The sequence below is a fragment of the Orycteropus afer genome, unplaced genomic scaffold, assembly GCF_000298275.1.
Source record: "Orycteropus afer afer isolate SDZICR_OR568_19922 unplaced genomic scaffold, OryAfe1.0 scaffold00061, whole genome shotgun sequence".
Classification (NCBI taxonomy): domain Eukaryota; kingdom Metazoa; phylum Chordata; class Mammalia; order Tubulidentata; family Orycteropodidae; genus Orycteropus; species Orycteropus afer.
Genome location: NW_006921648.1, coordinates 10,652,970 through 10,665,233, shown reverse-complemented (window position 1 = coordinate 10,665,233; position 12,264 = coordinate 10,652,970). Strand labels below are relative to the sequence as shown.

General features: G+C 51.2%; 1 protein-coding gene across 1 annotated transcript in view; it reads right to left on the bottom strand.

Moving 5' to 3' along the window:
* The window catches only part of CLEC16A (C-type lectin domain containing 16A), a 278,156-nt gene that overhangs the window by 48,903 nt on the left and 216,989 nt on the right, over positions 1-12,264 (bottom strand). The window contains exon 22 of the mRNA XM_007939731.2: positions 9,810-9,977. Within this exon, the coding sequence (XP_007937922.1) occupies positions 9,810-9,977 (168 nt within the window). The remainder of the gene's footprint in view (positions 1-9,809; positions 9,978-12,264) is intronic.

The window sequence follows — 12,264 nt, the reverse complement described above, 5'->3', positions numbered from 1 at the left end:
TCTAGGCCTTCCACACGAACAAATTCATTTGATGCTCATTTCATGTCACATGGATAACATTGTGAAGAATGTTACCTGTGCTCATGAAGAACCTGTGTATGGATTACGAGGCGGTTCAAACAGAAGAGGGTATTGTGTGGTTTAAAACTGGGAAAGGTGTGCGTCAGGGGTGCATACGTATTCAATCTGTACACTGAACAAATAATCCCAGAAGCTGGACTGTATGAAGAACGTGGCATCAGGGTCGGAGGAGGACTCATTAACAACCTGCGATGTGCAAATCACACAACTTTGCCTGACGAAAGCGAAGACGACCTGAAGCACACACTGATGAAGAGGAAGGACTACGGCTTTTGGTATGGAGTACAACTCAACATAACAACAAACAAAAAAATCCTCACAAGCGGACCAACAAGCAACAACGTGATCCACGCAGAAAATGTTGAAGTTGTCAAGGGTTTCATTCTACTTGGATCAGCAATCAATGCCAACGCAAACTGCACTCAAGAAATCAAATGACGTATTGCAATGGGCAAATCTGCTGCAAAAGACCTCTTTAAAATTACAAAAAGATGTCACTTGAGTGACAAGATGTGCCTGACCCAAGCCATGTTCTTCTCAACTGCCTCATGTGCATTCAGAAGCTGGATGGTGAAAGAGGAAGACAGAAGATGTGAGGATTTGAATGGTGGTGTTGGTGAACAACCCTGAACATGGTGTGCACTGCCAGAGGACAAACGAATCTCAGAAGAAACAACTGGAATGTTCTTCGGAAGTGAGGATGGCAAAACGTTGGTTCACTGACTTCGGACACGTCATCAGGAAAGACCCATCGCTCGGACAGGACATCGTGTTTGGGTAAGCAGAGGGTCAGCAACGATGAGGGAACCCCCGTGAGACGGATGACACAACAGCCACCACCATGGACTGCTACAGATCATGCAGACGGCGCAAGACGGGCACACTCTGCTGTTACACGCGGTTGGTCGCCCGGGACAGGAGCTGACACCACAGTGAAGAATGACAAATACTCACAATAACCTAATGAGGCAGGTGACACTGTCATCCTTGTTTTTAATATGAATAAACTGAGGCCCAGAGAGTAAAGGTCTGGCTCCAGGGCGTGTGCTCAGCCAGCTCGCTGTGCTAACTTGCACCTGGGCAGACTGCTGCTGGGAAAAGAAACCCCGCGCCAGGTGAACAGAGAGAACTGTGGGAAAGAGGGACACCAGGTTTACTTCATGAATACCTCAGGGTGGTGAGGCCCAGTAAATTCTGCTTTTCTGGGTGCTTCCTCATCTTTTCCAGTTTTTCCTTTTTTTTAAATCATAAATGTCCCTGACCTGCACTGAGAAGTCAGGAGACAGGCAACGGCAGGAGCTGCTTCACAGCTGTGCCGCTTGCACGAGGCCTGCCTGTCCTGCGCTGCCCGGCGCTGCCCCACAGTGGGGCCACCTGAGCCTCCAGGACGTTCCGAGGCGTAGCCAAGGCCAAAAGGCAGCTTGAACATGCCGCGTTGGTGTCTTCCCACGCCCTCCTGCAGGGCTCTGCAAGCTCCTGTCACCAGGCGGCTGGTGCATGCTCCCTGCTCTCCAATATGCTCTGACCAGAAGGCTTCGGGGCCCACAACCACCTCAGTGCTCCAGGCAGGCAATGACCCCAGGAAGTGAAGCAACTGTCACTTCTCTGGAACCCTCTCTCCTCCCTGCCTCCACCTCCCAGGGAACAGCTTATCTGTGATGATAGCTGGCAGCGCCTGTCACATGTCTGCATTTCACAAGAGGAGGGCAAGTATTATTATGTCTATTGGGAAAGTGTCTTTTTGGGGTGTTCCAAGTGAGAAAACCTGTGGGACCAGATCTGGGAATGTGGGTCCCTCCTGGGCTGTATGTGAGGCTCTTCCTCTTCACAGCTCTCTGTTGTTGTTGTTATTGTTGTTGTTATGTGCCGTCGACCCACCCCTCCTTGGTTTCCGAGGTGGTATCACTATAGAAGTAGAGTGCCCGACCTTCCTTCTGAGGAGTGGCTGGTGGGTTTGAACCACCAGCCTTCTGGTTAGCAGTCAAATGCCTTAGGCACTACACTACCAGAGCTCCCCACAGCTGCTCTGGGAGCCCCAAAAGAGGCGTGGCAAGCAGGAGACCCCCTGAACTCAGCACAGGGTTTGAGGTGGTCCTCAAACCCTCCAACCAGTGACCGCTGAAAGTTGATGTCCTGGGCGGAGAGCTGTGAAAAGTGCCACATCCTACCACTCTGACCCAAGCAGGGCTCTGGAGTCTTGGTTCTGCTTTTCACTCATGACAGGCCAAGAACCCACTCAAGTAAGAACTGGCCTCTGCGGTGAGCGACGTGGACGAGAGAGGATGATCATGGCTCCATTTGGAGGCGGGGTCTGGAGCACAAGGAGAGTGCAAGCGTGGTGTGTAGACGAGTGATGAACCCCATTTGGGGCCCAGCCACCACACGCACTCACCATAAAGAGGGTCCATCCCGCCCACCCTGCAGGGAGCCTCACTCGCAGTAGCTCAGTGATTATCAAGGCCAGCCATGCAGCCGATGGACTCAGGGGTGAGAGGGTGGAGTGTGGGTCTCAGCTCCCCTCAGAGTTGTGTGGCCTGGGCCTGGGCCTCCAGTGTCCCGTCTGTAGAGCAGGACAAGTGACACCAGCTTCCAGAGTTGTCGAGAGGGTAACCTGAGTGCACGTTAAGTGCTTGGCACGGTTAAAGTTTTGGGTCCAACTACAGCCCATCCTTCCAAAGACAGACCTGACTCTTCCGCCTGCAACAGGCACAGAGCTGGAGCCAACACTGTGGTTTTGCCGGATACTGGTGAGGCCCCGGGAGGTCATGGTTTAGGACTGTATTTCCAAAACCAGACAAGGAGAGATCAGAGCCCAGCCAAGAACTGAGAGGTGGGTGGTTTGGCCTGGGGGCGAGGGTCAGGGTCTGACCCAGGTAGACCCGAGTTCAAAGTCTTGTGGGCCCTCGCTGACTCCTCTCAACAACCCCATTTCCTCACCCACAGAAAGGGAAAACGGCACCACCTTTCTCCAAGGGTTGTTGAGCAGATCAAATGAGAAGAATGCATGAAGTGCTTAGCAGCTCAATAAATTCTGATTTAAAACGGGGGGGGGAAAAAAAAAAAAAAGACCTCAGGGTCTGATGCGGTTTCCGTGACTCAGTGACCCCAGCCCAGTCTCTGACCAGGGAGCTGCAGGTGAGGAAGGGGTTAACCCAGCAGGTGTGGTGGCCTGCCCCAGTGACTCCAGAAGGAGTCTTTCCCCTTGGGAGCCAGAAGGAGCGAGTTGGCTGGAGTTCTGTAATCGGAAACAAGAAAAATCACAGGCCTACAAGTTTAGTTTCTGGGAAATGCTACCCCGAGACGACAGTAGCACCCAGGACACAACCCTTGGCATGGGGCGGGGGGAAGGGTGGCAGTCAAAGCAGATGTCTGCGAGCCAAACTCTGGTTTGTTCTTCCTTCTCTGTTTTGGGTGTCGGTTCGCGGCCTAGCTGGATCCGAGCACACTGTAATCTTTGCGTTCTTTCTTGGTTACTCAGCTGTCAAAAGCTCGCTCTGGAACCACCCTGCCTTTCCACAGAAAACTATTAAGTGCTCTGAGTCAGGTGACTGATAGAGCCGGTTCACTTGCTTTTTATAAAGATAACACCTGAAGGAAATACAGCACTCCCCGATTAGACGGAAACGTTTGCTTGAAGCCTGGCCAAGAGCTCAGCTCTTAGGTGATGAAGCCAGCCTTGCTTCTGGGCCCCTGAGCTGCGCTTACCCCAGCTGGGCCCAGACCCAGCAGCAGCAAGACAGGCATGGCCCTGCCGCGAGGGGCTTACAGTCTGCAGGAAACTGGGCTGTGAGCCCCCGACCCCCAGCCCCTCCCATCAGCTGTCAATATTTGCTAAGCATCTGTTGACTCAGCACCGGGGACTGCAGAGGACAAGACAAAGGGGTCTCCCCCTCCCCCAGGCCTGCCACTCTAGGAAAGGACAGTGGCAGTAAACAATAAAGGAGGTCATTTCAGCTAGTGGTAAGGGCTGTGCAGGAAATATAGTGACTGCCATGGGAGGGAGGCAGGGAGGGTGTGCAGGGACAAGGGTCCTGAGGTAAGTGCACTTGGCCCTGGGGGGGTGGGCAGAAAGCCGTGTGGCTAAGACTTGCATCTGTAGAGAACTGAGGTGGGGCCTGTCACTCAGGGCTGTGGGCGGGGAGAGGCCAGCTGGAAGGTACTGGAAGGTGTTAAGCAGGGCAGACATCATTGAAAGGCAGATGCTGTCCCTGCCTCAGAGCTGACAGGCCGGTGGGGCTGATGGTAAGACAGGTGGGGAGGGGTGACTGCCTTTTTTTGTCATCTCATTAACCCCCATCAGTAAGGGCTGGGGCTGTTGACCTTCCTGGCTTGACTGTCCTGCTCATATCCCTGCAGCAGATTCTGGGTGCGGGGCCCTGTTTGATAAGTGCTAGGAAGGGCGCGGAGAATACCGAACCAGAGGACTGGTTCTGCCAGCTCACCCCTCCCCACCTGGCCCCGAGCTCCAGGAGAGCACCTGGCGGTACTCTGCCCCACTGCCGCCACCTGTGCAGGTTCTTGGCCTGGAGCTGTCCCTGGGCTGAGGGATGAGGCCGGGGAGGAGGCAGAGCCTTCGAACAAGGCTGCTGCCCCCAAAGGCAGGAGCACTGCCAGGGGCAGCTTCGGGTCTCCCAGCATGTCAGTAAAGTTTGCCCTCGGGGCCTAGTTTCGCTACTCCTCCCACCAATGGCAGATTCTGGAAACTGGCTGTGACTGTGGGTGGTGGAATGGAGCTGATCCCTGGCCCTGACCATGTGAGCACTTTTTGGCAAAGGCACCAAGGGCTCAGGCCAGACTCTAGACCTGCTGCGTCTGCCCACCTTGACCAGAGTTGTCATTGTCACCCTCCTTCCCTGGGCTAGGAGTGCCCACAAGCTTCAGCCCTCATAGAGCCAAGTACTCTGCGGGGAGAGCGCCATCAACACAAAACCAGCCAATAAACAGAACCTGTGATTTCTTTCCATGCCCAATGGAAGAAGACAAACACACTGAAGTGGGTAGTCACCTATCAGCCCTGATTTATATCCTACTTGAACATCTCCTCAAAGGAAACGAAAGGCATATTTTCAACAAATATAATCGTTTATAGCTTCTAAAGGGGAGCTGGATTGCTTCATGATGATTACCTGGGATAAAATCCAATCAGCTCCTCTGTCAGTCACCCTGAGGCAAGTGGGCAGGAGTTGTTCGCTTTCTGGTGAATTATTCCCTAGGAAGGAGCAAGGATCCCGCACAGCTCATTCTGCATGGGTACGGCCTATAGCAAGGGATGAGAAGCAATGCCATTCCACAGCGTGGGAAGGGGCCTCATTGCAGCCCCGAGGCCCCGTGAAATAGTAGCACTGGACTCAACCTGGGCCAGGCTTCAGGGGACCAGCTAATCTGCTCAACGGCTACAGCAATGCTCTGAGTGAGGGCAGATGGTGAACTCCAACCCTTCACTAGGGCACTGCCCTCCCTGGCCACACACCACACTCACTTTGCTACAGAAATCAAGCAGCACAGTGCTGCGCCAGGTCCCTGGCATCTCAGCAGCCTCGCCAAAGTGCTGCAGGCTAAACACCACCATCCAGGGCCCAGAGGGCACTTCCTCATCGTCATGATGTTCAGACAAGCATAAGGCACAGGGTAGATCTGCTCCAAGGCTGTTCAGGGAACATGTGGGCTCGTTTTCCATTTGACAAAGATTTGTTAAGGACCTACTATGTGTCAGGAGCTCTGGTGGTGTAGTACCTAAGGCATCTGACTGCTAACCAGATGGCTGGTGGTTCAAACCTATCAGCCACTCCTTGGAAGGAAGATTGGGCAATCTCCTTCTGTAGAGATACCACCTCAAAAACCCAAGGAGGGGTCACTATGAGTCAGAAACGACTTGATGGCAGTGAGTTTGGTTTGGTTTATGTGTCAGTCACGGGGCCACACACAGTGGGGAAGGGGACTGATGAGGCTCCAGGGGGATGACATCTTCCACGGGGCAGAAAGATCCTGGTTGGTTATACAAACACTTCTGCCAGGCAAGGAACTGCGGACAGTGAAAAAGAACCAGGCTACTGTGATGGGAGGGGATGGTGTAACCTTAGCCAGATGGGTGGACGCATGGGTCCCTCCAAGGAGGAGGCAGCGTGTGGACTGAAGCTTGAGCAAGTTGCCTGAGGCAGCCACACAAAGAGCTAGAGAAGAATAATGAATGAAAAGTCTCAAGGCAGGAGAGAGCTGTGAGTTAGCGCAATGGTTCTCAAAGTGAGCTTCAGGGAACCCCCAGGGTTCCCAGGATCCAAGCTGTTTTCAGAATGATAATAAGACATGCACAGAGTTTTCTAAAGGCCACACTATGTATGGTATCCCAACAGGCTGAGGACAGAAGGCAGCGTGAAGACCCCAGTATCTTCTATTCCTAAATAGTAAAGAGATCTTAAAAAATGTAGGATGTTATTTTGATTGTTTATTTTGGAAAGCAGAGGTGTTTTGATAAAAAACTATGGTATTTATATAACAAGTGATGAGTGTATTGTTCTTTGAATACATACATACATATGTAAATATCCTTTAGGTTTCATTTCTAATACAAACAGCGAGAGATACCATCCACACAGACCAAAGTTCTTTGGGGTCCTCAGTCACGCTGAAGCGTGTACAGGGATCCTGAGGTGAGTTTGAGAGGTGCTGACTTAGGGGTGCAGCAGGAGGCTGGTTCTTGAGGTGTGGAGTGCACTGTAGGAGCTGTGCCTGACTAGCTGACTGGGGCCGATCACATGGTGCCTGGCGGTTAGAGCCAGAGATCTGGACTCCGTCCTAATGCAGCAGGAAGCTACTGGAGGGTTGTGGGCGGGGCATGACATAACCTGATTTATATTTTAGGAAGATCCTCTGGCTGAATGGAAGGGAGAACAGGACTGGCAGGTGGCTGGGGAATCGTGCTCCAGCCATGGTCTTAGAGACAGACGCTGGAGGCTGAGGGGATAGAAGGTGGGGTATTCTGGAGATGGTGGGACAATAAGAAATTAAGGGTGACACTTGTTTGAACACTGAGTGGTTGTGGGGCCGATGCTGAGACCAACGCAGAGAAGAACAGAGGCTGGCAGGAGGGGCAGGTGAGGCCAGCTGCTGCCTCCCCATCACCACCATAGCTCCTGCCCGCCCACCCTGACTCAGACTGAGGCACAGTGACACCTATTTGCTCTTGGGGTCACATCGCCAGTCCCAACAGCCCAGAGAAGTCACACTGGGGCATGTAGTTACCCTGGTCCTCTGGGCCTGAGCGTATGGTACTCCCAGGAGCCATCAGAAGAGAGACACAGCCCAGGGCTGAATGGCCGCCTCCAGCTGCTGCCTGTGACCCACTGAAGTCCCAATGGACAGTATCACACATCCCGAGCCTGGGATCGTCAGCTGGGAAGGCCCAGGCCACGCAACAGGGCCACATCCCCAGCAGCTGGTAACCTCACACCTCTCCTGGAAGCCCAGGGCTGGTGGGAGAAGTCAGCAAAAAATCACAGTAAAGCATTCCACCAACAGAAACATTATGACGTGGATGCTGAAGAATGTGACACTTGGTCCTGTTTACACCCACCTTGTTCCAAAAACGAGTGGAAGGGATAAAAAGCCTGTGCTTTTCTTGGTAACCAGTAAGTTCCCAAGCTGAAAGATGCTCCAGTGACCCCAAAGCAAAGATTTTTCACCAGGCCCATTGTATTTAGTTAACCTAGACCCACAGTCAGCAATTATATTTGCTAAGCAACCACCTCTACAGAACATGGAGCTAGCTAGAGAATTAGTTTAACAAGGAATCCTCCAGACCTGGAACTGGCAGGATCATATCTACTCACACCTAAACCTGGGGGTGGAGCAACAATCAATCTCGCATCCCAAGACTGGTTTTAAGAAGGAAAACAGTCACAAGGGGCAAGTGGCCAAGCAACCAACCGGTGCACTCTGCTCTAGAAAGCATGATGGGACTGCAGCGCCAAGAAGAACAAAACACATCCCCTTGGTCTGGCGGAGTCACTGCTGGGAACTTCTCTGGCAGACACGTGAGACTTGTGCAGTCACAACAAGATACCCAGCGGATGTTCACTGGGACATTGTAATGGTAAAATGCTGTGGCAGACCCAAATGCCCATCAGCAGGAAGTGGTTGTAAATGATTTCTTGGTCCACGCATAGGATCCCTAGGATTGGAGTTTGTAAGATACTGTACAGCTGCTAACAGGAGTGCATCTGAGTTACAGATGTTGAGGTGGAACATGGCTTATCACCAGGTGAAATAGCCTGAGTGCAGCGGCATCACACACACACAGAACAGACCACGTGCCAAAACAAATGACCCAAAGCACAGATACACATCCAAATACACATTTTAGGAGGAGAAGCAGGCACTTGCCAACAGTGGCTACTTGTAGGGCAAAGTCGAGGAAGACTAATTTTTCATTTCATCACATCCTTACTTGTAATTTTAAGAACCGTATGCCCGGAGTGTATATTTATTTTCAACCAAAGGCTGAAAATAAAATACAGGCAATCCCCAGGTAACTAATGTCCAGTTTATGCACAATCCATAGCTATGAACCAAACCCTACAAAGCCTATTACAAATTCAAGGTACATACAGTGGTTTGTAATAACAAATGGGTGCTACTTTGTGATGCAGTCAAAACAGTATTATTTTATTATTAAATATGTTTTAGTTTTTCTGCAAGTGTTTCTTTAACTTCTTTTATGCGTAGAAAGGTACACTACAAGCTATTTACTAAGACAAACATCTGACTAACACGACAAGCTATTTACTAAGACAAACATCTGACTAACTGACGTTAGATACAAACCGTACCTAACTGTTTCAACTTACGTACAAATTTGACTTACAGATTTAGGAATGGAACTTGTTTGGAATCCAAGGACGTGCTGTAAATCATGTGGGGAAAACAAGGACCCTAATCTTGGGCAGGCTTTTTTTGGCTGCATTTTGCTTTTGAATCAACATTTGCTTCTGAAAACATTTTTCAACACTTGCAATTTAGGATTAGAACCCTAACAGTGGGGTGAGGGCTTGGCTGGTTGTCTGAAGTTTTGTAATCCAGAGTAACGGTTTCTTTCGAGGGATTGGGGTGCATGTGGAGCTACTTAGAGCCGCTATGTCAGCACAGAAGGCGGGAGCCAGCTCTTCTGTGGGAGAAGCGGATCTGTCCGCTCTGCTAAGTTGCCCTTGAGCTTTGTGTTTCTCTTTGTGGGGAGGTGGAGAGAAGCTAGAGATCTGCTGGTGGAAGTGGGAAGAAACCCTCCGATGGGCTGAGCAAGGAGTCACCCCGGGCAGCACCACTTCCTCTGAGTCTCACTTCTTCAGGAGTTAGGAACAGGAGCACCCCTACTACCTCTTTCTAGTCATCCTGCTCAGAGAGGGAAATGACTTTCCCAGAACTTCATTACTAACAATCTAAGTATTTCTATGAAATTTCCAAGAAACTTCTTAGTCTTAATTCTTAGAAATTCTTCCACATACCCAACAAATCTCTGGAAATTAAACCAAGACAGCAAAACTACAAGTAAAGCCAGGACTTTTTTCTGGGCTTGTGTTTAACCTTGTGTCATACCTCGATCAGTTCTAAGAAACTAGAGCTTCAAGCTGCCTGGATTTCTGAGAGGGATGGGCAGCTCATTCAGGTGTCACACAGACGAAGCCCTCTGGGCCCCACCAATGGGAACGAGACGTAGTGTAGGGTTGGGGCTGGCTTACCTGGCACCTTGTCCACGGACGCGAACACAGAGCGCTGCACTGTGGGGTCACTGCTGCCCCGGCGGCACTGGTCGTAAAAGCGGAAAGGCAGGTGCTGGGTGGGAGCGGTGGAGCCGAGTCCAAACCCCAGGACTTCGGTTGCCGGCTGGATTGGGAGGTCCAGGAGGGCTACGTTTAAACAACACGCAGTTCATTCTCAGCACTAAGGGGGTCAGGGGTGCAGACGAGGCTTCGTGTGGGGGTGTAGCAACCAGAGTGGCTGCGGGCCTTGCCAGGTGCACTGGGAGATGCTGGGCAGGCAGCCTTGAGTGGGGAAATCAGCGCAATACCAAAGAGACTGCCTGAGACTCAAAACAGGCGCTGGTGTCTGCAGGGGTGTTCAGGCCAAGGTGGAGAACAAGGGGACCTACGCCTGTTCCTTGAATGAAAACAATGCTGGGCCGGTCTCCACCTCAGATTCTCAGCTTCCACACGTAAAAGACCCTTGCGAGGCTTAGCTTCTGGGGCCGTTTCAGACCGCAGAGTAAATGGGGACAACTCTGCCCTGAAAGTTCGTTCACTCATAGATGTGCACACACACAACACAGTGTGTGTACGGGGAGGAGTGTGCATGGGCGTGTACCTGTAAGCAGGTATCTAGGTGCACACACAACACACAGTGTGTGTACGGGGAGGAGTGTGTATGGTCGCGTATCTGCAAGCAGGTATCTAGGTGCACACACAAAACACACGATGTGTGTATGGGGAGGAGTGTGCATGGGCACGTACCTGCAAGCAGGTATCTATGTGCACACACACACACAATGTGTGTACGGGGAGGAGTGTGTATGAGCGCGTACCTGCAAGCAGCTATATATGTGCACACACACAGTGTGTGTACGGGGAGGAGTGTGCATGGGCGTGTACCTGCAAGCAGGTATCTATGTGCACACACACGCACAATGTGTGTATGGGGAGGAGTGTGTATGAGCACGTACCTGCAAGCAGGTATCTATGTGCACACACACAACACACAATGTGTGTACGGGGAGGAGTGTGTATGAGCGCGTACCTGCAAGCAGGTATCTAGGTACACACACACACATACAATGTGTGTACGGGGAGGAGTGTGCATGGGTGCGTACCTGCAAGCAGGTATCTATATGCACACACACACACAATGTGTGTATGGGGAGGAGTGTGTGTGAGCATGTACCTGCAAGCAGGTATCTATGTGCACACACACACAATGTGTGTATGGGGAGGAGTGTGCATGGGCGTGTACCTGCAAGCAGGTATCTAGGTGCACACACACACATACATTGTGTGTACGGGGAGGAGTGTGCATGGGCGAGTACCTGCAAGCAGGTATCTATGTGCACACACACACAATGTGTGTACGGGGAGCAGTGTGCATGGGCACATACCTGCAAGCAGGTATCTATGTGCACACAATGTGTGTACCGGGAAGAGTGTGCATGAGCGCGTACCTGCAAGCAGGTATCTATGTGGATCTGTCACAGCTGCGGACTCCCTTCCGGAAACAAATCTCAGGAAAGATCAATTTGGTAGGGCTTTTTAAAAGCAATTTACGAAATACCCAGGGTGTTAGTTCTAACAACCACTTTACAGCATAATTCTCAATTTTCAAATGAAATATTTAGCCTTCATGCCAGCTGTGAGAAATTGCTTTACATTAAAAAAAAAAAAAAAAAAAAAGCCCTCTGAAAATAAATCATAAAAGAAAGGACTGAGTGATTTAAATCACTTTGCACATTACAAAATGCTTCTGTAATGATTCTGCAGGCCAAGTTTCAGCTGAATGAGAGATGAGACGAGGCCGCCACGGGACGCAGGCCCACCCAGATCAACCAGGACCGTGGCGGCATGCAGGAACTGCTGTGTCCAGAAACTCAGCCTTCCAGGACTGACTGTGAGGTGTCCCCTCACCCTGAGGGGCTGGAAATCTGTCCAGCAACCACCTGAGAAGGACTGCCCCTGCCTGAGCTGAAAGGTGCTGGGTATTGTGCGGAAGACTGTTTATAAAATCTCAGAAGACGCAACAGGCGCCTTCTCCCCGAGGACTGCCGGGCCTTCCACCCTGTTGAGCAAATGCCCTCAGTCACTGAGCTTTACTTCTGAGAGAGCTTGGACCCTCCTCACCCCGGGAGGTCAGGCTTCCTCACAAATTCCCCACAAGCCCTAGGGAATGGAAACTGACTTGTGAGTAAAGGCATGCTGGTCCTGAGGCCCTTACCAAAGCATCTGCCTCTCCCAAGCGCTGGGAAGGAGAGGAAGAAGGGGCTGTGACAGTCAGGAGGAAGTTCTGTCAACTTGTTGCCTCTGTGACTTTGGGAAAGTCACTGAGCCTGTAAAATGGGTGGAGAAGACCCTACTGACTTCAGGGTTGTCTTCAGACTCAAAGCATTTTGTAAAGGCAAGTCAGAGAGTTTTGCTGTGGAAGAACGAGAACCTT